The 23,352-nt window shown below is 40.5% G+C and overlaps 1 protein-coding gene across 1 annotated transcript in view; it reads right to left on the reverse strand.

The window, feature by feature from the left end:
* Positions 17,125-23,352, reverse strand: part of LY96 (lymphocyte antigen 96) — a 32,582-nt gene continuing 26,354 nt past the window's right edge. Inside the window, exons 4-5 of the mRNA XM_005689073.3 lie at positions 18,167-18,219; positions 17,125-17,246 (exon numbers count right to left, since the gene is read on the reverse strand). Coding sequence (XP_005689130.1) covers positions 17,148-17,246; positions 18,167-18,219 — 152 coding nt within the window. The 3' untranslated portion in view covers positions 17,125-17,147. The remainder of the gene's footprint in view (positions 17,247-18,166; positions 18,220-23,352) is intronic.

Here is a 23,352-nt window from a genome sequence, read left to right on the forward strand (position 1 = left end):
GACATGTTTATATTGAATTTCCAGAAGTAGATGGCTGGGTGTGTTTCTCCTGTGCTCCGTTGCTAAGTCATATCTGACTCTTTTCAACCCCATGGACTGTAGCCTGCCAGGTTCCTCTGTCTTTAGGATTTCCCAGGTAAGAATACTAGAGTGGGTTGCCATTTCCTCCTCCAGAGGATCTTCCTGACCCAGGGATCGAACCTACATCTCTTGCATCGGCAGGTTGATTCTTTACCACTGAGCCACGAGGGAAGCCCCTGCTGGGTTTGTTAGTTATTGACCAATTCCCTTTTGTAAGCCTGGTATCATTTGCCTTCCCAGCAGCAATGTTTCCTCCTAGCCTCACTAACAGAATATATCATCAAGCTTTTGAATCTTTGCCAACCTAAAAAAGGGAGAAATAGTATCTCAATACAGTTTTATTGTAGGAACGGAGACCCCTCCCAGGCCCGAAACTGGGCTCTTGTCTAAGACTAGGAAATGAACTGTCCAAGAAGACACATGTGCTGACAAAGCAAGGGATTTTATTGGGAAAGGGCACCGGGGCAGAGAGCAGTAGGGTAAGGGAAACCAGAACTGCTCTGCCACATGGCTCGCAGTCTTGGGTTTTATGGTGATGGAATTAGTTTCCAGGTTGTCTTTAGCCATTCATTCAGACTCAGAGGTCTTCCTGGTGGTGCATGCCTTGATCAGCCAAGATGGATGTCAGCAAGAAGGATTCTGGGAGGTGGTTGGACATGTACTATCTCCTTTTGACCCTTCCTGAACTCTTCCGGTTGGTAGTGGCTTATTAGTTCTGTGTTCCTTACCAGGATCTCCTGCCTTAAAACAACTCATGCAAGTGGTTACTATAGTGCCTGGACAGGGTGGGCGGTTTCAATCAGTGTGCCTACCCTAACAACAGTTCTCCTGGGTTCCCTTAACCTACTGCTCTCTGCCCTGGCACCCTTTCCCAATAAAATCTCTTGCTTTGTCAGCACATGTGTCTCTGTGGACAATTCATTTCTGAATGTTGGATAAGAGCCCAGTTTCGGGCCCTGGAAGGAGTCCCCCTTTCTGCAACAGTTTTAACTTCAGTTTTCCTTATAAGTGAGCATGAACATTGTTTTATATCTTTATAGGCTTTTTAACATATGTAATTCATGAATTGATTCAAAAAACTTGAAGCACCCTTTTATGTGGATCACAACAAACTGTGAAACATTCTTAAAGAGATGGAAATGCCAGACCACCTTACCTGCCTCCTGAGAAATCTGTATGCAGGTCAAGAAACAACAGTTAGGACTGGACATGGAACAATGGACAGGTTCTAAATTGGGAAAGGAGTACATCAAGGTTGTATATTGTCACCCTGCTTATTTAACTTATATGCAGAGTACATCATGTGAAATCCTGGACTGCATGAAGCACAAGCTGGAATCTAGATTGCCGGGAGAAATATCAATAACCTCAGATATGCAGATGACACCACCCTTACGGCAGAAAGCAAAGAGGAACTAAAGAGCCTCTTGATGAAGGTGAAAGAGGAGAGTGAAAAAGCTGGCTTAAAACTCAACATTCAAAAAACGAAGATCATGGTATCTGGTCCCATCACCTCATAGCAAATAGACGGGGAAACAGTGACAGACTTTCTTTTCTTAGGCTCCAAAATCACTTCAGATGGTGACTGCAGCCATGAAAGTAAAAGACACTCGTTCCTTGGAAGAAAAGTTATGACCAACCTAGACAACATATTAAAAAGCAGAGACATTACTTTGCCAACAAAGGTCTATTTAGTCAAAGCTATGGTTTTTCCAGTAGTCAAGTATGGATGTGAGAGTTGAACCATAAAGAAAGCTGAGCACCAAAGAATTATGTTTTTGAACTGTGGTTTTGGAGAAGACCCTTGAGAGTCCCTTGGACTGCAAGGAGATCCAACCAGTCAATCCTAAAGGAAATCAGTCCTGAATATTCATTGAAAGGACTGATGCTAAAGCTGAAGCTCCACCTGATGTGAAGAACTGACTCATTGGAAAAGACCCTGATGTTGGGAAAGATTTTGAGGCAGGAGGAGAAGGGGATGACAGAGGATGAGAAGGTTGGATGGAATCACCAACTCAATGGACATGAGTTTGAACAAGCTCCAAGAGTTGGTGATGGACAGGGAAGTCTGGTGTGCTGCAGTCCATGGGGTCGCAAAGAGTTGGACACAACTGAGCAACTGAACTGAACCATCACCCACAATCTGGACCCATTTTCTTTTGCCCAACAATGATTACTGTGATCAATTTGATGTATATCCTTCCTGTTTATCTAATGTCTCTCTGTATAAATATACATCCCTGGGACTTTCCTGGTGGTCCAGTGAATAAGATTTCACCTTCCAATGCAGGGGATGTGGGTTCAGTCCCTGGTTGGAGAAATAATATTCCATATGCCTTGCAACCAAAAAACCAAAACATAAAACAGAAGTGATATTGCAACAAATTTAATAAAAACTTAAACAAATAAATATATGTCCCTGTAAAAGCATACTGTATACTTGGTAGGTTTTTTTCTTTTACTTTTTTTAATGTATCATACTGTATATGTCTGTCTGCAGCTTAAACATCTTTTACAAAGAAGTAGAATACTAACACTGTTTCCAATGTTTTAAATTACAGTGTACTAAATAAATACTAGTTTTACTATTTTTGCATTCGCATATATATTTATAAGCCACAAAATTTTTAATGTTTTGGTTAAAAATTTTTATTGTGGTATAAGACACAAAACATAAAACTTATCATCTTAAACACTTTTAAGTGTACAGTTGGGTATATTCACATTGTTGTGAAACAGTTCTTCAGAACTTTTTCATCTTACACAACTGAAAATATACACATTAAACAATTCTCTTTTTCCCTTTGCCAAATTACTGGTAACCACCAATTCCCTGGATTTTAGTTACTTTAGATACATCATATAAATGGAATCATATAGCATTTGTCTTTTTGTGATGGGTTTATTTCACATAGCATGTCTCAAGGTTCATTCACGTTATAGCACCTGGCAGGATTTCCTTCCTTTTTAAAGTTGAATCACATTTCTTTGTATGTACATACCACATTTTGCTTCTCCATTCATCCACTGAACATTTGCGTTGCTTTCACCTCTTGACTATTATGAATAATGTTGCTCTGAATATAGGTGCGCAAATATTCTCTTTGAGACTCTGCTTTCATTTCTTTTGGATACATACCCAGAAGCAGGATTGCTGGATTATATGATAGTTCTATATTTAATTTTTTAGGAACGTCTTTACTTTTTTCCATAGTAGTTGTTACCATTTTATAATTCCATGAAGAATGCAATAGGATTCCAGTTTCTTCACATTCACAAATAATTTCACAAATAACACATTTTTTTTTGGTAGTAGCCATCCTAGTGGGTGTGAGGTGTTATCTCATTGTGGTTTTGACTTACATTCTCTGATGTAATGATGTTGACCATCTTTTCATATGCTTGTGGCTATTTGTATGTCATCTTTAGGGAAATATTCAAATCCTTTGCCCATTTTTAAATCAGATTGATGGAGTTTTCGTTGCTGAATTGTAGGAGGGAGTACTTTATATGGGTTTCCCAGGTAGCTCAGTGGTAAAGAATCCACCTGCAATGCAGGAGATGCATTTTCAGTGCATGGGTCGGGAAGATTCCCTGGAGAAGGAAATGGCAATCCACTCTAGTATTCTTCCCTGGAGAATTCCATGGACTGAGGAGCCTAGTGGGCTACACTCCATGGGGTTGCACAGTCAGATACAACTGAGTGACTAACCAACAACAGCAACAACAGTACTTTACATATTCTGAATATTAACCCCTTGTCAGAAATATTATTTGCAAATAGTCCCTCCCATTCATAGGATACCTTTTCAGCCTATTGACTGTGTCTTTTGGTGCACAGAGGTTTTTAAGATTATCCCATTTTTCTGTTATTTCTTTTGTTGCTTATGTGTTTGGCATCTTATCCGAAAAATCATTGCCAAGTCCAAAGTAATGAAGTTTTGCTTCTATGTTTTCTTCTGGGAGTTTATAGTTCTAGATTTTGCATATAGTTCTTTAATCCATTTTAAATTTTTGTCTATGGTATAAGGTATGGATCTAGTTTCATTCTTTTACATGTGGACATCCTGTCCTTTCCTCTTTAAGTAGTTTTGGCATCCTCATTGAAGGTCATTTGACTGTATAGACAAAGATTTATTTCTGGGCTCTTTATTCTGTTCTACTGGTTGATTTATCCATCTTTATGCCAGTACCACACTGTTTTTATTACTCTAGCTTTTAAATCATTTAGAAATAAGGAAGTGTGGAGTCCTCCAGTTTTGTTCTATTTCAAAATTATTTTGGCTACTCAGGAACTGTTAATATACCATATAATTTCAGGATAAATTTTGCAGCTTAACTTAACTCATTAATATTTCTTGGAGATTTATCCATATTAGTACATCTATATCTACATCAATCTCATTCTTTTAAAATGCTGTATAATCTATATAAACAGTGCCATGATTTACTGCAAGCATTATCCATAATGATTGCAATATTGTTTCTAATTTTCACTGCTTTTGACTGGGAGTGCCTAAGTGTTCCTTAAATTTAAAATAAATCAGTGGGCTTAGGTGCTTCTTAATGGAACAGTCTTTTTAATGTCATTTTCATCTGAATATAAACATCAATACATACTTTTTAATTTTTATTTAATTGGAGGATAATTGCTTTATAATATTGTGTTGGTTTCTGCCATATATCAACATGAATTGGCCATAGGTGTATGTATGTCCCCTTCTTCTTTAGCCTCTCTTCTACCTCCCACCCCATCCTACCCCTCTAAATTATCACAGAGCTCCCTGTGATGTAGTAGATACATACAACTGGCCTCCTGTTTACATTTCATGGGGCACAAAGAAATGGGCTTCACCCTGGATACTTACAACTGTTAGCGTTTCTTGAGACAAGAGATAGGTGGGCTCTAGTTAAGGCATTTACAATCAGCCTCCTGTTTGCCCTCTGAAATGGAAGTAACAACAAAAACCAGGTAAATAGCCAGTGTTTGTCTCTTGTAAACACCTTAATGTAATAGTCATGGCAAGGACAAAGAGGGGCAAAATGCTGTTTGAGTAAAGGATTAAGAGATCTCCTCCCCTTTGGGGACAAGGGAGACACTACACATGCGCAGAAAGGCTCCTTGTGGGTCAAAAAGTCAAGGGATAACACCAGGACATAATGAGCCTTGCTCCTCCCAGAAGCCTTTACTTTGAGATCCATCCTGGCTGAAAGGTGCATGTACAACCAGGGGAGGGTCCCAGGGTAGGTCAGATGTGGAAAAAGAAACCAGATAATTGGCCTGAAGGAAGCCAAAGACCCAGAAGAACTGACCTCGCATGAATGACTTAGCCGCTTCTTCACTGTACTCCTCCTCACTCGGGGAGATGCCCACACTCTTTCTCTCTGGGTGTGCATCTCTGCCTTGCTTTTATCTTAGCTAAACAAACCATTTCTTTGTATGCTTTTCCACTTGTTGTTGTGCTACATCTCTAATAATAAACTTTGCACCTGCATTTACAGTTTCTACTTCTGTGATAAATGCACTCTTCACTGGGGGCAGAGATCCAGGGAAAAATAATTTCTAGCCTCTAGCCCTTGCTGGTCTGGTGGTTAGGATATCTGGTTCTCATCCAGGCTGCCCAGGTCCAATTTCTAAGCTGAGAATTAAGAACTCGTTTTATTCTGTTACTCACTGCTGCCTCGCTGACATCACCTGCATCATACAGTAAATTTCCACTGGCTATCTAAATTTACGTATGGTAACAATACATACTTATTATAGAAAACTATGTGCAGAAAAATACAAAACAAAAAAATCTAAAATATTCATAAACCTACCAAAATGATAGGCAACACAACACAGATTTGCGAGATTTACAATACAGAGATTAAATCCTGGATCTTCCATTTACTGTGCAACCCTAGGCAAGTTACTTAACTTCACTAAACACAGTTTACTCACCTATAAAATGAAGACAATCTACCTCTTGGGATTCTATGAGAATTAAATGAGATTATAATTTGTATAGGGTTTACCACTATGGTCTGCTGCTCCTGCTATATACATCTATGCTATGTCCTATACTATTGAATCTCTAGGGAAATGGGTAACTAGATTATGATACATCCAAACAATAGAAACTTGTGCAACCATTAAAAATAATGAGGTAGCTCTCTATATACACTGACTTGGAAATATTTCCAGATTCAAATTGAAAAACATATGTAAGTAATCTCATATTTTAAAATGTGCATGTTTATTTAGTGAAAGTTGCTCAGTCATGTCCGACTCTTTGTGACCCCATGGACTGACTACACAGTCCATGGAATTCTATAAGTCAGAATACTGGAGTGCGTAGCCTTTCCCTTCTCTAGGGGATCTGGAGATCCCAACCCAAGGGTTGAACCCAGATATCCTGCATTGCAGGCGGATTCTTTACCAGCTGAGCCACAAGGGAAGCCTGAATGTTTGTACATATATATATATATATATGTATATAAGCCTGAATATTCATTGGAAGTACTGATGCTGAAGTTGAAGCTCCAAAATTTTGGCCACCTGATGCGAAGAGCTGACTCACTGAAAAGACCCTGATGCTGAGAAAGATTGAGGGCAGGAGGAGACAAGGATGACAGAGGATGAGATGGTTAGATAGCATCACTGATGCAATGGACATGAATTTGAGCAAACTCCATGAGAAAACTGAAGGACAGGGAATCCCGGCATGCTGCAGTCCATAGGGTCACAAAGAGTAGGACATGACTTAGCAACTGAACAACAATATAAAAATAGTTTGCATACAGTAATATACATATAAAACTAAAGTCTAAAATGTTACCCACTAAACTGTAAAAATAGTTTTAGGGAAGCAGTGAAGAGAAAGAAACAAAAAGAGAAATTTCACTTGCTTTTTGCATTTATGAACTGTGAAACTATTACAATGATACACAATATTTTGCAATAAAGAGGCTTACATTTTTTTTTTGTTTTTTTTTACTCTAAAGAGAAATTCTAACTGTAAAAAGAATTACTATCTTTCAATTATAGAATCATTTCACAGAACATTCCACCTGTTGTTTTTTGAAATTTGACAATTCCTTATGAAGAACAATTTAAATTAAATATAGCAAATAGGTCATCTAAAACCTTCTAACTAGGCTCATCTTAAAGTAATATCAGGAGAGGTTTATATTAATGCAGCTCTGCAGGAGGACTTGTGAGACTGACCTGAATCTTCTGACCTACCTCAAGAGATCAACCTTGCGTAAGGTAACCACCATCTAAGCCTCTCTGGCTTTTGTTAACCTGGGCCTTCTGGCTTATTTGAAATGAGGCAAAGCAATCCATGTAAATCTCCTAACCTCAGGTGCTCAGGGCCATACAAATTAACCATTATGATCATGGTCTTTTCTTAATCCTAAAGGAAATCAACAGTGAGGGAAAGGTTACTTCCACAAACTGTGAGACTTTCCATTGAGAAATGAAATATTTCCTGCCATATCAGTAAATGAGAATGTCAGAGTCATCAGCGATTTCAGCCCTCCAATATGAGCCTAAGAGCACTCAGGAAGGAGAAAAATATCTGCAGTCTAACAGCCATCAGATTGCAGCCACCCCCAACAGTGAACCCAAGGGAGTTCCAAAGGGAGCACAGGATACTAGCCCCAGGATAGCTGAAATGCGTATGAAAGAAATGATTTTGGTAAGCCCAGAAGCTTGCCTCTTGCCATACTTAGAAAAGCACTATATTTTTTAAACTGGGATATATGAAATGAAATGAAAGCGAAGTCGCTCAATCGTGTCCAACTCTTTGCGACCTCATGGACTGTGGCTTAGCAGGCTTGCCTGTCCATGGGATTTTCCAGGCAAGAATACTGGAGTGGGTTGCCATTTCCTTCTTCAGGGGATCTTCCCGACCCAGGGATCGAACCCTGATCTCCCGCATTGCAGGCAGATTCTTTACCATCTGAGCCACCAGGGAATCCCTGGAATATATGGTTTTCTTTAATTAACAATAATCTTTCAATGTTCAGACTACTTGCCCTTTGTTGCAAAACTTCCATATAACCTGGCTCCTCCCCTCACTTCCTCTGAGCATTTCACTCAGGGTTACTTGAGATGCTTTTAGGATTTTAATTCCCCCACACTTAAAGTCCTAAAAATTCCCACCAAATAAAACATATCTCTTAAATTTTAGGTTGTGATTATTTTTTAAGACAACACCCTAAAAGTTACGATGCGTCATAAATTAATCAAAATAAAAGAATTGTCATTTTCAGTATTTCCTTGAATTATGTTTGTAGATCAAGAAGTTTCTAAAAACAATTACATTTATGCACTGGAGAAGAGATGAAAATTAAGAAGAACCAAGAGCATCTTTTAAAATAACATCAGAAAGCTAGCACAATGTAATAGCTTCAGATTACTTTATAACTTTACAAATGAAATTTACTCTTTCACAGGCAACGTGGAAATCCCCAGGAACAATTCTTATAAAACTCAATTGAGGAATTCATTGGAAAATGAAACCAATCAGTTGAAGGGGGCAAGGGAGAAGATTAGTAGGAGAAATACAAGCTCATAAAATAGTTCAAGGGCAGGGAAAAGTTCAGCCTCATAAACTTTTATTAATCATGGGACATATAGGACAAATTGAAATCTGAGACCAACTAAGCCAGCTTGTTGTTGTTTAGCAGCTAAGTTATGTCCGACTCTTTTGTGACCCCGTGGACTGTAGCCTACCAGGCTCCTCTGTCCATGAGATTTCCCAGGCAAGAATATTTGAGTAGGTTGCCATTTCATTATCACATGGATCTTCCCAACCCAGGGATCAAACCTGCCTCTCCTGCATTGGCAGGTGGATTCCTTACCACTAAGCCACCTGGGAAGCCCAGCTAAGCCAATTAGGATAGTATAAAACACAATGAAGAAATTCAAAGAACAATTATACTGAAAATCCTAAATGACTCCAAGAGAAAGAATAAAAAGTCAATATCTAAGCAATGTTCTTACAAGTCATTTACTTTTTATGAGCAATGAAATAGCAAAAAAAGTGATGTCTGATGACCTTACAAAATTGTCTTTTAAATGACATTGCTACTAGAAAGGTGCTATCTGGTTCACAGATATAGTGAATAGCTGTTTAGACCATTCAGACCATCCAGTGCCAGCTGGATGGTTCCTGGGTCATCAGGGTGCTACATCGGTCCTAGATGAGAGAGAAATAAGCTTCTATCTGACTAAAGTCACTGTTACATAGGGTCTTTGCCCCAGGAGCCAAACTTGGATCCCAACTAATATTGATGAAGTCTGATTTACTGAAGAAATTGAAGGGTTATTTCACCTGTAAAACAAAGAATTGTGCTCCCAGAACATGGTGTCCTTACCAAGACATTACAATCCAATTAGCTGGACATTTCTCTCCAAAGTTATCATCCATGCTGCAAGAGAGGTTTGTAAATGAGCTGTAAAATCAAGGTGACTCCCCAGCATCCATAACTTAAACTGAAAGACAGCTAATGATTTTATATATTTATATATATATATATATATATAAAATAAATATGCAATGGACTAGTAAGGGATTTTATATATATTATCCCTTACCAGTCCATTAAAATTAGCTCCTCTCTTAGACTGTCCTATTTATGTTTGGGGCACTGTGATTCTCCCTCATCACACAAGCTTGACAACTCAGTGGTCTTTGAATTCTTCTCCTTATGCCCTTATAATAAGCAGTTGCTGCATATGTTAAGACTGTGTTTGGGTTTGGCTACATGTAAGTGAAAGTGAAAGTCATTCAGTTGTGTCCGCTTTGTGACCCCATGGACTATTCCATGGCCATGGAATTCTCCAGGCCAGAATACTGGAGTGAAGTAGCCATTCCCTTCTCCAGGGGATCTTCCCAACCCAGGTTTCCTGCATTGCAGGCAGATTCTTCACCAGCTGAGCCACCAGGGAAGCCTGGCTACATGTAAGAGGAACCCAACTAAGGTCTTCAAAACCAGAAGACAGGAGTGGGCAGTCTAGAGCTGCTATGACATCCAACTCCATAACAGTATCAGAAACGCAGGCTCCTAGTTGTCAGCTGCACAGTTATTAGCATGTGACTTTCACAGAGCTTGAAAGATGCTGCTTCCTATCTGACACCTTCTGTGTCTGTCTTAGCCTAGGAGAGAATGAAGCAAGATAGAATTGCTCCTGCATTATTAGGTTCTATAAGCCCAGAGCATAGAACAATAACCAAAACAAAATTCCTGCCCTCAGTGAGTATATTTTAGTGGCAGAATCAGATAAACTAGTAAATAAACTAGTAAATAAATTAGATAAACTAGTGAATAAATAGATATTATATGCTGTGTAATCTAGAGAAGGTAGCAGAAAGTGAGTTCAATATAATATAGACTGATCAGGAAAAGCATCTCTGAAGAAGTTAAATTTGAGCAGAAAATTGAATGAAAAAATGAATAAATTATGTGACTATTTGGTAGACATTCCATGCTCAAGGGAGGATGATTGAAAAGATCTGAGATTTAAATGTGTTAAACATTTTGGAGAAAAAGAAAAGAAATCATATGGCCAGAATTAAATGAAAGATGCCGAAAGAAGTAGGCCATGAAGTTGGAAGGGTGGACTTGGAGACAAGATGATGTCAGGTCTTATGGGCCATATGGAAGGGTTTCATTCGAAGGATGACTAGATGGTCCATTGGAGGGTTTGGGGAATGAGAGACAAGAGTAGAAGAGTAGATGTCAATTAAGAGGGTGATTGCAATGGCCCAGGAGAGAAGATGTGATGGATGTGGTGAGACAAACATGGAGGTCATGAAGGAGCAGGGCTCCTGCTCAGGGATGGGGGTCAGGAGTATGACAGCCCAGCAGTGCAGTGCTTTCTCCTGCCTCACCTCCAACAATTCTCTTTTTTACCTTTTACCTCCCAGCTGCACCTGAAAAGAAGATGAGAAACCTAAACCTGGAACCAGACTGTCAGGACGCAACCCCAGTTCTGCCACTTACTAGGTATACAACCTTGCATAAGTTACACTAATTTCTGTGCTGCTTCTCTATCTTTCCCATTTGTAAAATGGGGATAATACTAATAACTATCTCTTAGATTGCTGTGAGGATTAATGCTTTTTTACCTGCAAAATGTCTATAAAAGTGGCCACCATCTGGCATGATAAGCATCAGGAACTATTAGCTGGTCATATCATTAAACATTCTCAACATCTTGAATATGCTGAATCTCCCTCACTTCTAAACCCTGTCACTTCTCTTTCCTATGCCTGGAATATAGCACTTTAATTTCAAACAACTTCCAACTCTCAGCCTCCAAGTCACTGCCTCCAGGAGACCTTTTCCTATCCCCTCGACTAGATTCAGTTCTCCTCTTGTTCCTTGCCCTATCACCCTATACTTCCCCTCCAGCAATGACCCCCGCATCATATTTTACAATGGTCACTTGTTCTGTTGTAAGATTTTCCTACTAGATCAAAAACTGTGACGAGAAGAACCATTCTTATTTGTTTTGTTTCCATGTGTATCTTTATTTTTTTTTAATTTCAAGTTTATTTGATTACTTTCTGAGACATAATTTTTTTTTATTTTTTTAATTTTAAAATCTTTAATTCTTACATGCGTTCCCAAACATGAACCTCCCTCCCACCTCCCTCCCATAACATCTCTCTGGGTCACCCCCATGCACCAGCCCCAAGCATACTGTATCCTGCGTCAGACATAGACTGGCGATTCAACCTTATGACCCAGCAATCCCACTTCTGGGCATACACACCGAGGAAACCAGAATTGAAAGAGACACATGTACCCCAATGTTCATCGCAGCACTGTTTATAATAGCCAGGACATGGAAACAACCTAGATGTCCATCAGCAGATGAATGGATAAGAAAGCTGTGGTACATATACACAATGGAGTATTACTCAGCCGTTAAAAAGAATTCATTTGAATCAGTTCTGATGAGATGGATGAAACTGGAGCCGATTATACAGAGTGAAGTAAGCCAGAAAGAAAAACACCAATACAGTATACTAACACATATTATGGAATTTAGAAAGATGGCAATGACGACCCTGTATGCAAGACAGGAAAAAAGACACAGATGTCCATGTGTATCTTTCAAGCCAAGCACAGTGCCTGGAAAACAGGAGGCATTAACTAAATACTGAAGAAGTCGATTCACCTAGCAACCTTCTAATATTAGCAAAAGTCCCCAAAGCAGAGAATGTAGTAACCACACACCAGAGCCACATTGTGACTTTCTTGGATCCTAGTGCTTTTGTTTTCACGGGCCCCCATTCTGCATAAAAAATACATGTATTAAAAACTATATTTTAAAACTGCCTTGGCATAAAGATGAATATAGCCTGGACTAGATTCATTATTATATATTCATTGTTATTATACCCATTTTTAAAATTCTTATTTTAAGGGAAATTAAAATTTTAAAACATTTTTGAAGGCCTAGGCATTGTGCCCGCTATGCATAATAGGTTAAGTTGCCACACAGTGTCACCAATGGAAGGATTAAAGCCATGAGAAAAATGAAAACAAACTGTAGATACAGAGAACAGAGTAGTGGTTACCAGAAGGGGAGAGGTGGGGAGGGTTAAATGGTAAAGCGGGTTATCCATATTCACACAGATGGAAACTAAATCTTTGGTTAAGAGCAGACTGTAGGGTATACAGAAGCAGACATATAATGTTGAACACATGAAATATATAATGTTATAAGTCAGTGCCACCTCAGTTTTTAAAAATTAATTCTAAAAATAAAATTAAAAAATAAAACAATGGAGAAAGCCAGAAGGGAACAAAGGGAGGGATAAAAACTGAAATTAGGCTGACTTCCAGAATGAGTCAGACCATGTAGCTATAAATCAACTAGAATGGTTTCAGCTGCAAGTAATAGAGTTCTGATTCCAACTCACTAAACCAACAGCAGGACTATTCAGAGGTAGGCTGGGTCTGGCTTAGTTAATCCAACGACTCAAGTGTCTGCAGAGTTTCAGGTCCTTCCTAATTCTCTATTCTTCTGTCCAAAGTATTGGCTTCATCCAAAGTCAGGTTCCCCTTATGGTCATCAGATGATTGTCAGCACAAATGGAGGCAACATCCCCCTGGTTTATATCCACTGAGACAGACGAGGAATTTTAGTTCTTCCCTGTAGTCTGACTGAGCCAACTTTAGTCAAGTGCCCAAATGGACCAATAATTCCCTGGAGATCACCCCACACTAGCTGATCTAGCAAATCAGGATCCATGGAGCCAGGACTATAGCATACACCAGGCAGCATCGGGGAGTGGGGAATATCTGATAACCCATTTCGCAGCTCTGGAATCCTCTCAAGAGTTGAAGAGTCACAGAAAGAGCTATCACACATGAAGTACATAAAAAGTATTTACATCAAGGATGCAAAGAATTTACCTCAAGTATTAAAAAGGTCAAGGAATCTTTCTGGCAAGGAACGATCTTAAAGGGGAAGATTTGTGGAAGTGTTTTTAGAGGAAGCTGTGCTGTGACCCTCATCCCCAAGCCCCTCCCCTTAAGGGATGAAATAGAGGTAGGTAAAGACCTGCCCTCCTACCTCAAACCTTGGTGACTGGGGATTACACAGGGCACCAGAGAGCATAATCAGTTCAGTTCAGTCCCTCAGTCATGTCCAACTCTTTGCGACCCCATGGACTGCAGCACACCAGGCTTCCCTGTCCATCACCAACTCCCAAGGCTTACTCAAACTCATGTCCAACAAGTCGGATATGAGTCCGACCAACCAGTGCCATCCAACTATCTCATCCTCTGTCATCCCCTTCTCCTCCTGCCTTCAATGTTTCCCAGCATCAGGGTCTTTTCCAATGAGTCACTTCTTTGCATCAGGCAGCCCAAGTATTGCAGCTTCAGCTTCAGCTCAGCATCAGTCCTTCCAATGAATATTCAGGATTGATTTCCTTTAGGATGGACTCACTGGATTTCCTTGTAGTCCAAGGGAGTCTCAAGAGTCTTCTCCAACACCACAGTTCAAAAGCATCAATTCTTCAGGGCTCAGCTTTCTTCATAGTCCAACTCTCACATCCATACATGACCACTGGAAAAACCATAGCTTTGACTAGATGGACCTTTGTCAGCAAAGTAATGTCTCTGCTTTTTAATATGCTGTCTAGGTTGGTCATAGCTTTTCTTCCAAGGAGCAAGCATCTTTTAGTTTCATGGCTGCAGTTACCATCTGCAGTGATTTTGGAGCCTAAACAATGTCTGTCACTGTTTCCATTGTTTTCCCATCTATTTGCCATGAGGTGATAGGACCAGATGCCATGATCTTAGTTTTTTGAATGTTGAGTTTTAACAGTATGAAAAGGCAAAAAAAAAAAAAGAAGAAGAAGAAGAAGAAGGAGAGAGAGAGAAAGAGCTTGATAATGACCCCCAGATTTAAATGGCACAAGATTGGAGTCAATGTTTGGGGACTCTCTATTGGTGACATTATCAAATCACAGACCCCCACTCTGCAAAATCCAAAAGTCAGCACTCAGTCTTCATCTTATTTAACAGATGAGCAGATCAAAATCATTGAAAGAGCTTCTTCACCTGACTTCCAACAGGCTAGCATTCCAGGTTTTCTCTTACTTCCATGGCCACTCCCTCTCTTCTGCTGACTTCTGCTACACCTCACCTCCAACCCCAATGAGGGAGAACCCCAAGGCTCGATCCTTGGACCTCTTATTTTCTCTGTCAACCCTTCTCTCTACATGTTGGCAACTTCCAAATGTCCATCTCCATCTCCAACTCTCTCCTGAACTTCAAATTCATTTATCCACTGCCTTCCCAAAGTCTCCACTTGGATTAATAGACATATCAACATGTCCAAAACAAAGTTCTTGATTTTTCTCCCCTAAAACATGCTCCTCCCTGGCTTCCCCATCTCAAGTAATGGCAACTCTATCCTATTTGGAATCATCCCTGACTCCTCTCTTTGTTTCATACTCTACCATCCAACTCATCAGCAGAAGTATTTTTGGAGCTGTCTCAACTTTCAGAATATATCCAGCTTAGATCATTTATCATCACTTCCTCCATCACCTTTCACATAGATTACTCAAAATCCTCTCAACTTCCTCCTCCTTCCTTCCCTACTTAGATGGTCGCAAAAAGCTTCCTGTTTTTTCCCACATCTAAGTAGACAGCTGCCTTTTCAAAATGTGAACCAATGTCATTCTCTCTCAAAGAAACCTCCAGGAACTTTCCATCTCATTCAGAGCAACAGTCAAAGTCCTAAGAATGGCCCATCAAACTCCACAGCACATGCCTACCACCACCAACACACACACCGCTCTGACGGCATCTCCCCACACACCCTTCATTTGTTCCTCAAGGAAGAACACACTCCAACCCTGGGCCCTTGAAATCAGCTGTTCTCTCAACTACAAAGACTTTACTTCTAGAAAGCCACATGGGCTGCTCCCTCATCTCTTTCAAATATCATCTTCTTGGTGGGGCCTTTCCTGACCACCCTATCTGAAAGTAAAACCATATCACCTCCCCACGTCCATCCCTACCCTCTTCCCTGCTTTATTGTTGTTCACGGTGCTTAGCACACCATGTTTGCTTCTAAAGTAACTTAGTTGCCAGTCTCTTCCCACAAAAATATAAACTCAATAAGAACTGGAATATTTCTTATCTAGGTTGTTAAATGCTGTACCCCCAGCATCCAGCCTGACATATAGCAGGTGCTCAATAAATTTTTGTTAACTGACTGTGTGAATACTGTTCTATAGATAATGTATTATTTGAATATTTTATAAGAAGAAAATGTTTGTTTAACCATTCAACAAACATGGATTCAGAGCAAATTCAAGCTTAAGTACTATGCTAGGTGCTAGTCAAGAGTGGTAAGCAAAACGGAGCTGACTACCCCGCCCGTGATAACAAAAGGAGTGTTAAGAACTGGAAGGAAGTAACCTAGGTCAACAAAAGCGTATCACAAAGTAAGCCGGCCCCTGCCTGGATGAGATGGGAAAGGGATCTGGGGGACCAAGACAGCCACAGGAGACTGAAAGCCTGGCTCCATGTGACACAGTTTCTGTGCAGTTTTACTCAGGACTGCCCCTGCCCAGTATCAAAAGTGTAATAGGTGTGCTGCACGCTACCTGATGAGAATTCCCTGAGAAAGTAGCATTTGAGCCAATGAAGATCCACCCCTATTACTGATAAGGGATAAGGGTCAGGTAGAGTAGATGCATGTAACTGAAGCAGAGGGAACTGTGTGGGTGAAGGCTCTGGAGTAGGAGGGAGTATGGCACATTCTGGAACACAGAGAGCAAGGGAAGGGTGGTGGGAAAAGGGGCTGAGGAGGGAAAAGGTGGGTAGGGACTAGCAGACCCTCCAAAAGATTCCAACTTTATCCCAAATGGGATCAAAAACCTTAGGAGGAGCTTGTTTTTGTTTTCTTCCAGGTGCATGATGAGCTGTATTTTGCAAGTATTATTGAAAGTGCCTCTGTGAAGGATAACTTACCTGAGATACCTGACCAGGTGTAGGGTGGTTAGTCAGGAGGCAGCAGAGGAGTCCAGGCAACCAATGCTGGCAACTTGTTCCAAAGCAGATGCAGAAAATTGAGAGAAGAGGAGCAACTGGAGAGATTACTTTTATTACCTGTGTGCTACAGGCTGAATTGTGAATTCTCATAATTCACATGCTGAAGCCCTAACCCCAGTACCTCTGAAGGTGACTAGATTTGGAGACAGTTAAGGTAAAATGATGTCACTCGGATAGGCCTTAAGCCAGTGGCTGGCGTCCTTATAAGAGATTAGGGTTACATGCCCAGAGGGAAGATGACGTGAGGACATAGGGAGACAAAGGCCATCTACAAGCCAAGGAGAGAGGCCTCAAAAGGAACCCAATCGGCTGACAATTGGATCTCAGATTTCTAGCCTCCAGAACAAAATAAATCTTGTTTAGGCCACCTGGTCTGTGGTATTTGCTATGGCAGACCTAGCAAACAAATACACAGTGTAAAAAATATTTTAAGTGAAGAATAAAACTTTCGAAAAATAAAAGCAAATACTTGATTTATTCTAATTGAAATCAGGGTAATGTATGATAGTAAAGTTCAAGCAAAAGAGCTTTTCTTCAGTGTTCCCCTCGATGGCTTCTGTAATACAGTTGTATTGTCCCTAAAATGAAATACAAGTAATATAAAATGTTAGATGCTTCTATCTTGTAAGACTTTTATAAGAATTTTGTCTTACTAGCAGAAAGCTACTTAATACTTCCTCAGTTTTCTAGACTAGCCTACAAAATTTTCAAACATTAGAAATATTGATAATTTGAAACAAAATATGTATTATTAATGTTTATTTTAAAATAGTTAACCAAAAGTGAAATGTACAAAGTTTCATTGCACTTGTAATGCAAATATCTAAAATTGCCCATCATTATTACTCATGGAGGCAGTTACTGAGTTACACACAATGGTCACAATAATGCTTGTACCCAAAGATTTTCATCATATTAACAATGAGCATTTGCATTACTTTTAGCAACGTGTGTCGGAATTTAAAAAGACTTTTCTTGGACTTTCCTTGTGGCACAGTGGTAAAGAATCCACCTGCCAGTGCCAGAGACATGGGTTTGATCCTTGGTCCAGGAAGATCCCACATGCCATGGAACAATTAAACCCGTGTGCCACAGCTCCCAAGCCCACAGGTGTCAACTACTGAAACCTGCTTTAGGGCCCATATTCCACAACAAGAGAAGCCACCAAAATGAGAAGCCTACACACTATGACTAGACAGTAGCCCCCGCTCATTGCAACTAGAGAAAAGCCTGCATAGCAACAAAGACCCAGCATAGCCAAAATTAAATAAAATTAATTTTTAAAAAAAGGGTTTCCTTTGGTGTAAGTTTTCTATTTTTCCATATTCTACAGAAAGAATAAATAGCAAAATATACAAAATAAAAAAAAGTTAAAAAAAATCTTGAACATCTTAATCTTGAATCAATATTTTTAGAAGTTGTGGATTGCTTTTTTCAAATTCTTAACACATCTGTTACAACAAAAGATTAAAGAAGTACAAAACAACTTGAACAATACCTTAGAAAATCGTATTCCCTTGAAGGAGAATTGTATTGTTGTGTTCACAGTCTCTGCAACCAAAATGCAAAAAGTTATTGGCCAATGTTAGGTAATTTTGTTTTTTTGTAGTATGACATGCATGCAGGAGATGTAAGAGACACAGGTTCAATCCTTGGGTCAGGAAGATCCCCTGGAGGAGAGCATGGCAACCCACTCCAATATTCTTGCCTGGAGAATCCCATGGACAGAACAGCCTGGTGGGCTACAGTCCATAAGGCTGCAAAGAGTCGGACATGACTGAAGCTACTTGGCACACACACACAGTATGATATGTACCTTTTATAATTTTACTACTGGCAAAAGTAATCCAAGAAAAATTGTAGAGAAATAACGAATCTTATCCCCTGTCTATGATTGCCCTGTGGCTTCCTCTGCCACCCTGAGCCCCTCTCAGTATCAGCCTGTATCTCATTCCCTAGTGGACACAAACTTGTAAGGCCCACTGGTCTCAATAATGAATGAATGAATGATGAACAAGCTAGCGCTAATATGCTTCATCCCACGTTACATGTGTGCATGTTTATTGTTGCTGCTTCTCAGCAGGAAATGATAAAGAAAAATCTTCCTAAAGGTGGAGGAGAGTTTTGGGAGACAGCCAGGATATCAAAGCTCCTTTCAACCCCACCGCTGAGAAGCCTAGGAAAGCAGTCACTGTTGAAATGCATAGCCATGGGCCTGGCCCCACAGAAGCTGTGGGAAACAGAAATTCGGGGAAAACCACTGATCCAGTCAGAAACAACAAAGGAGTGAACTTAAAGAGCAGGGATAGAAAGAAAAATGCTTTGAATCTCTAACAAAAGCAATAGTGACCAAAAATCTTTTAAAATTTTTTTATTTATTTGTTTTTATCTTTGGCTGTGCTGGGTCTTCATTCCTGCACAGGCTTTTCTCAAGTTGCAGTAAAGCAGGGGCTACTCTCCAGCTGTGGTGCATGGGCTTCTCATTTCAGTGGTTTCTCTTATTGTAGAGCATGGGCCCTAGAGCATGCAGGCTTCGGTAATTCACACACAGGCTTAGCAGCTGTGGCACATGGGTTCTAGAACATAGGCTCAATAGTTTTGGGGCACAGGTTTAGTTGCTCTGAAGCATGTGGGATCTTCTGGGACCAACAACTGAACCTGTATCTCCTGCATTGGCAGGCAGATTCTTTACCACTGAGCCATCAGGAAAGCCCCAAAAATCCTTTTTAAAGTAATAAAAATAGCCAAATACAAACTATAATGATTACTGTTCTCTGAGTTGGCTAAAGACAATCCTTAATAGCAAATGATTGAATAATGTCTGCATCTATACCTTCTTTTTCCCAAGTAAGGATTTATTTATTTGCTTCTGGGAGTATTCTTATTAGGGGTGCTCATACCTTGAGAAAATTGGCTCTTGAATTCAGTAAAGTGACCATATCTTAATGATCTCAGGATCTTTCATTTAAGATTAATCAAATTCAAATTTAATCGTTCAACAAATATTTATTGAAAGCCTACTCTGCACCAGGGACTGGGGAGACAAGATTAGTACAATACCATCCTTCCCCTCAAAGAGTTAAAGTCTCCTGGAACACAGACATGCAAATAAACCAGTACAAATTCACTGTGCAATGAAAAGATGCAGTAAGGATGAAGGCAGGATAGTTTTTGACTAAGAGTGATACTTCTGGGGCCTGACCTGCTTGAATTTTAATCCCAGCTCCTCTACTTATTCAGTATATGACCTTGGGCAAGTCACTTAACTTGTCTGTGCCTCAGCGAAATGACAATGGATAATAATGTCTATTTCATAAGATTACTGAGGGTGTCGAGTGAAAAAAATGCACAACCTATAGTTGAGAACTATATCTTATACGGTAGACATACTGAGGACTTAAGCCCAAAACACAGCCTCTCAGATAGCTCAGAGGGACTGCTCCAAAGAGATAAGAGAGGAGCCAGAATACATAGGAATTCTTGCAAAAAAAAAAATAGCTGAGGTAGTTGGAACATCAAAAGATTCCTATTAAAGAAAATCTAGATGTTCCTATTAAAGAACATCTCAGGTTCATGAATTTAGCACTTTTCTATGTATGGGAAGATGCTCATCGAATCTTTCCTCTGATATGTACCTCAGATATGCCCTAGATCTGAGGGCCAGTATCATGGGCCAGTATCTTGTTCTCTCCATCCTCAATCCCCTCACAGTCTACTTTAGAGGGAAGGGGTGGGAGCAGCTGCAGTGGCTGATGGCTTAATGGCCACAATATCCTCTGTTTACTGATATGGCACGTGACATTCTTTGTAGACGAAGAGCTATAGAAGTTAATACATGTAAGTGCTCAGAACAATGTCTCATTAAATATTATTAACATTCAAATGTTATTATCATATTAAATGTTACTCCTTTCTACAACCCCCATCTTGTGAATAATAATGATGATGTTATTAATATTATCAATGATGTTATTAATATTCTCATTGGTGTTAATGTTATTATGACAACTGAACTGACATAAAAGATGGGAAGGTAAGTAGGGGGTATATTCCAGGTGGTTGGAAAAAGAGGAGCAAAGGCAGGAAGGTGAAAATCAATATTCTGATAGTTTACAGGTATGCCTGAAAGGGGCTCAGTGTCATTAAAGCAAAGAAGCAGCAAGAGTGCGAAGAAGTAAAATTGAAGAAGTTAGCACAAATTGACTCAGACTCCACGGGAAGAGAATGGTGGTGATGGGGAAACAACCAAGGGTGTGAATTAGTCAGATTTTGTTCAGAGAGTTGAGTCACATGACTGTGCAGTAGCTGGATTTAAGGGGACACTGAAAGTCAGGGAGACCAGTCAGAGCCCAGGAGGCAGTGATAACGGTGAAGAGACAGGAGGTAAAGACCCCTCATGACCTCCACCCCAGGTAACCTCCTTCATCACGCTCTACCTAGTTATCCTGCTGCTTTCCTTGAGAGCACGTACTATAAAATGAACCTTATTTCATTTTCATCTTTATCTTCTTTCATGACTTAGTGACCATCTTATTTCCTCCACTGCTCTACAAACTCCATGAGGACAGGGGCTGTGCTTTGGTCACTTCAGAATTTCCAGCTCTTGGTACTACCTGGTCCCTGCATACTTGGCTCTAAGACCAGTTACATAATTTGCAAGGCTAAGCACAAACTGAAAATAGGGACCCAGGGACTTCCCTGATGGTCTAGGGGCTAAGACTCCACTCCCAGTGTAGAGGGCCCAGGTTTGATTTGATCCCTGATCAGGCAACTAGATTCTACAGGCCACAACAGACCCAGCACAGCCAAATAACCAACTAAACATATTTTTTAAAAAGAAGGAAAATGGGAGGGGGCACTTATTTAGAAAGCTGGGGAAACATCCATTAAAGATACTAAAATATAAACTTTTTCCCCTCTTTCACAGTCTGTCTTTCTCCCTCTAAATTTGCCATGATAGTTTTTTAATCTTTTTTTCTTTCAGTTTTACTGAGATGTAATTGACACAGCACAGAAGTTTATGGTGTAGAGCATAACAACTTAAGTTACACACCGCGCTAAATAATTACCACAGTAATTCATCACCTCATAAAACCAAAAATAGTCTTTTTTCCCTTGTGATAAGAGCTTTCAGGATCTACTCTCTTAGCAACTTACAAAGAAACCACAGAGCAGTGCTAACTACAGTTACTGCCATAGTTTTAATTTGCTATTTAATCTATTCAAAATAAAACAAAATTTTAAATTATTAGCATGAATTTTACCATTCCTCATTATATTGTATAATGTCAATTGTAAACACAAATATCAGAGCATTTAACTCCAAGGCAGAATCACTGAAGTTTCACAATTTGTATTTCATGGGTCATCCCCAGAAAGTGCCTGAAGCTGGTCAGAAGAAACTGTTACAAGCCAGACTCAGAAAATTCAGAAGGAGGTTGAGAAGGTCCTCCAGGCATAGAAGAATCTGAGGCAATGTTCTCTGCACCAGTCACAAGCTAAGTGTAGAAGTTCGCAGACACCCAGGGGCTGCTCCATAATGATGGGAGATGGCGTGAGAGTAGGGGAAACCTGTGCAAACTGTGGGCCTGACAACTAGTTGACAGGATCCCCCTGCTGCTGCCAGATGCCTCATTCTCCAGAGGAGGGCTGCTGCTGCTGCTAAGTCGGTTCAGTCGTGTCCGACCCTGTGTGACCCCATAGACGGCAACCCATCAGGCTCCCCCGTCCCTGGGATTCTCCAGGCAAGAACACTGGAGTGGATTGCCATTTCCTTCTCCAGTGCATGAAAGTGAAAAGTGAAAGTGAAATCTCTCAGTCGTATCTGACTCTTTGCGACCCGATGGACTGCAGCCTACCAGGCTCCTCTGTCCATGGGATTTTCCAGGCAAGAGTACTGGAGTGGGGTGCCATTGCCTTCTCCTCCAGAGGAGGGCAGGGAAGCCAAATCAGGCATCTTTCTCTACCACAAGCCTGCAGACCCACACATGACCCTCAAAGGCTTTGCAACCTCCATAAAATACCTCCATAAGTTACCTGCTGTAGGGGAGACTGTCTGGTCCTCATCTAGTCACCCACTAAACAGTGCCATGGTGCGGCCAGTCCAGGTGGGATGGTCACTGCATACCTCACCCCAGACACTGCAGGACACCGTGCCTGACCCTGACCCTCCCAGCTCCAGGCCTCCACCAGGGGTAGAGGGTAACAGGTGCCACCAGATGGGACAAGATGGGGGATGCCAAGAAGGGACCAGGGTGCTAACAGGGCAGTGAACAGCAGGAAACCAAGAACCTGTCCGGGGTAGGTGGGCACATATACCACTGTCCCATCACACTTTGTATACAAAACACACACTCAAAGATAAAATGGCTAAGAATCTCAAGACTGCGATCCCAGAATAGTAAAGCCCAAATGTGAAGGCCTCCTGAGTATACGGCCCTGCTTGTGAAGTGAACACTGCCAACTTTGTAAGAGAGAGTGATGGATGGGACTACAGTTTGAAGAAGAAATCAAGAGTAGCTCCCAAGGGACTTTTCTGATGGTTAAGACCCCGTGCTTCCACTGCAGGGGGCATGGGTTTGATCCCTGGTCAGGGAACTAAGAATCTGCATGCTGCATGGTGCAGCCAAAAAAAAGTAACTCCCAAATTTCTACTTGGGAAATTTGCCTGAATGTCTACCAGGT

Source organism: Capra hircus, chromosome 14 (assembly GCF_001704415.2).
Source record: "Capra hircus breed San Clemente chromosome 14, ASM170441v1, whole genome shotgun sequence".
Lineage (NCBI taxonomy): Eukaryota > Metazoa > Chordata > Mammalia > Artiodactyla > Bovidae > Capra > Capra hircus.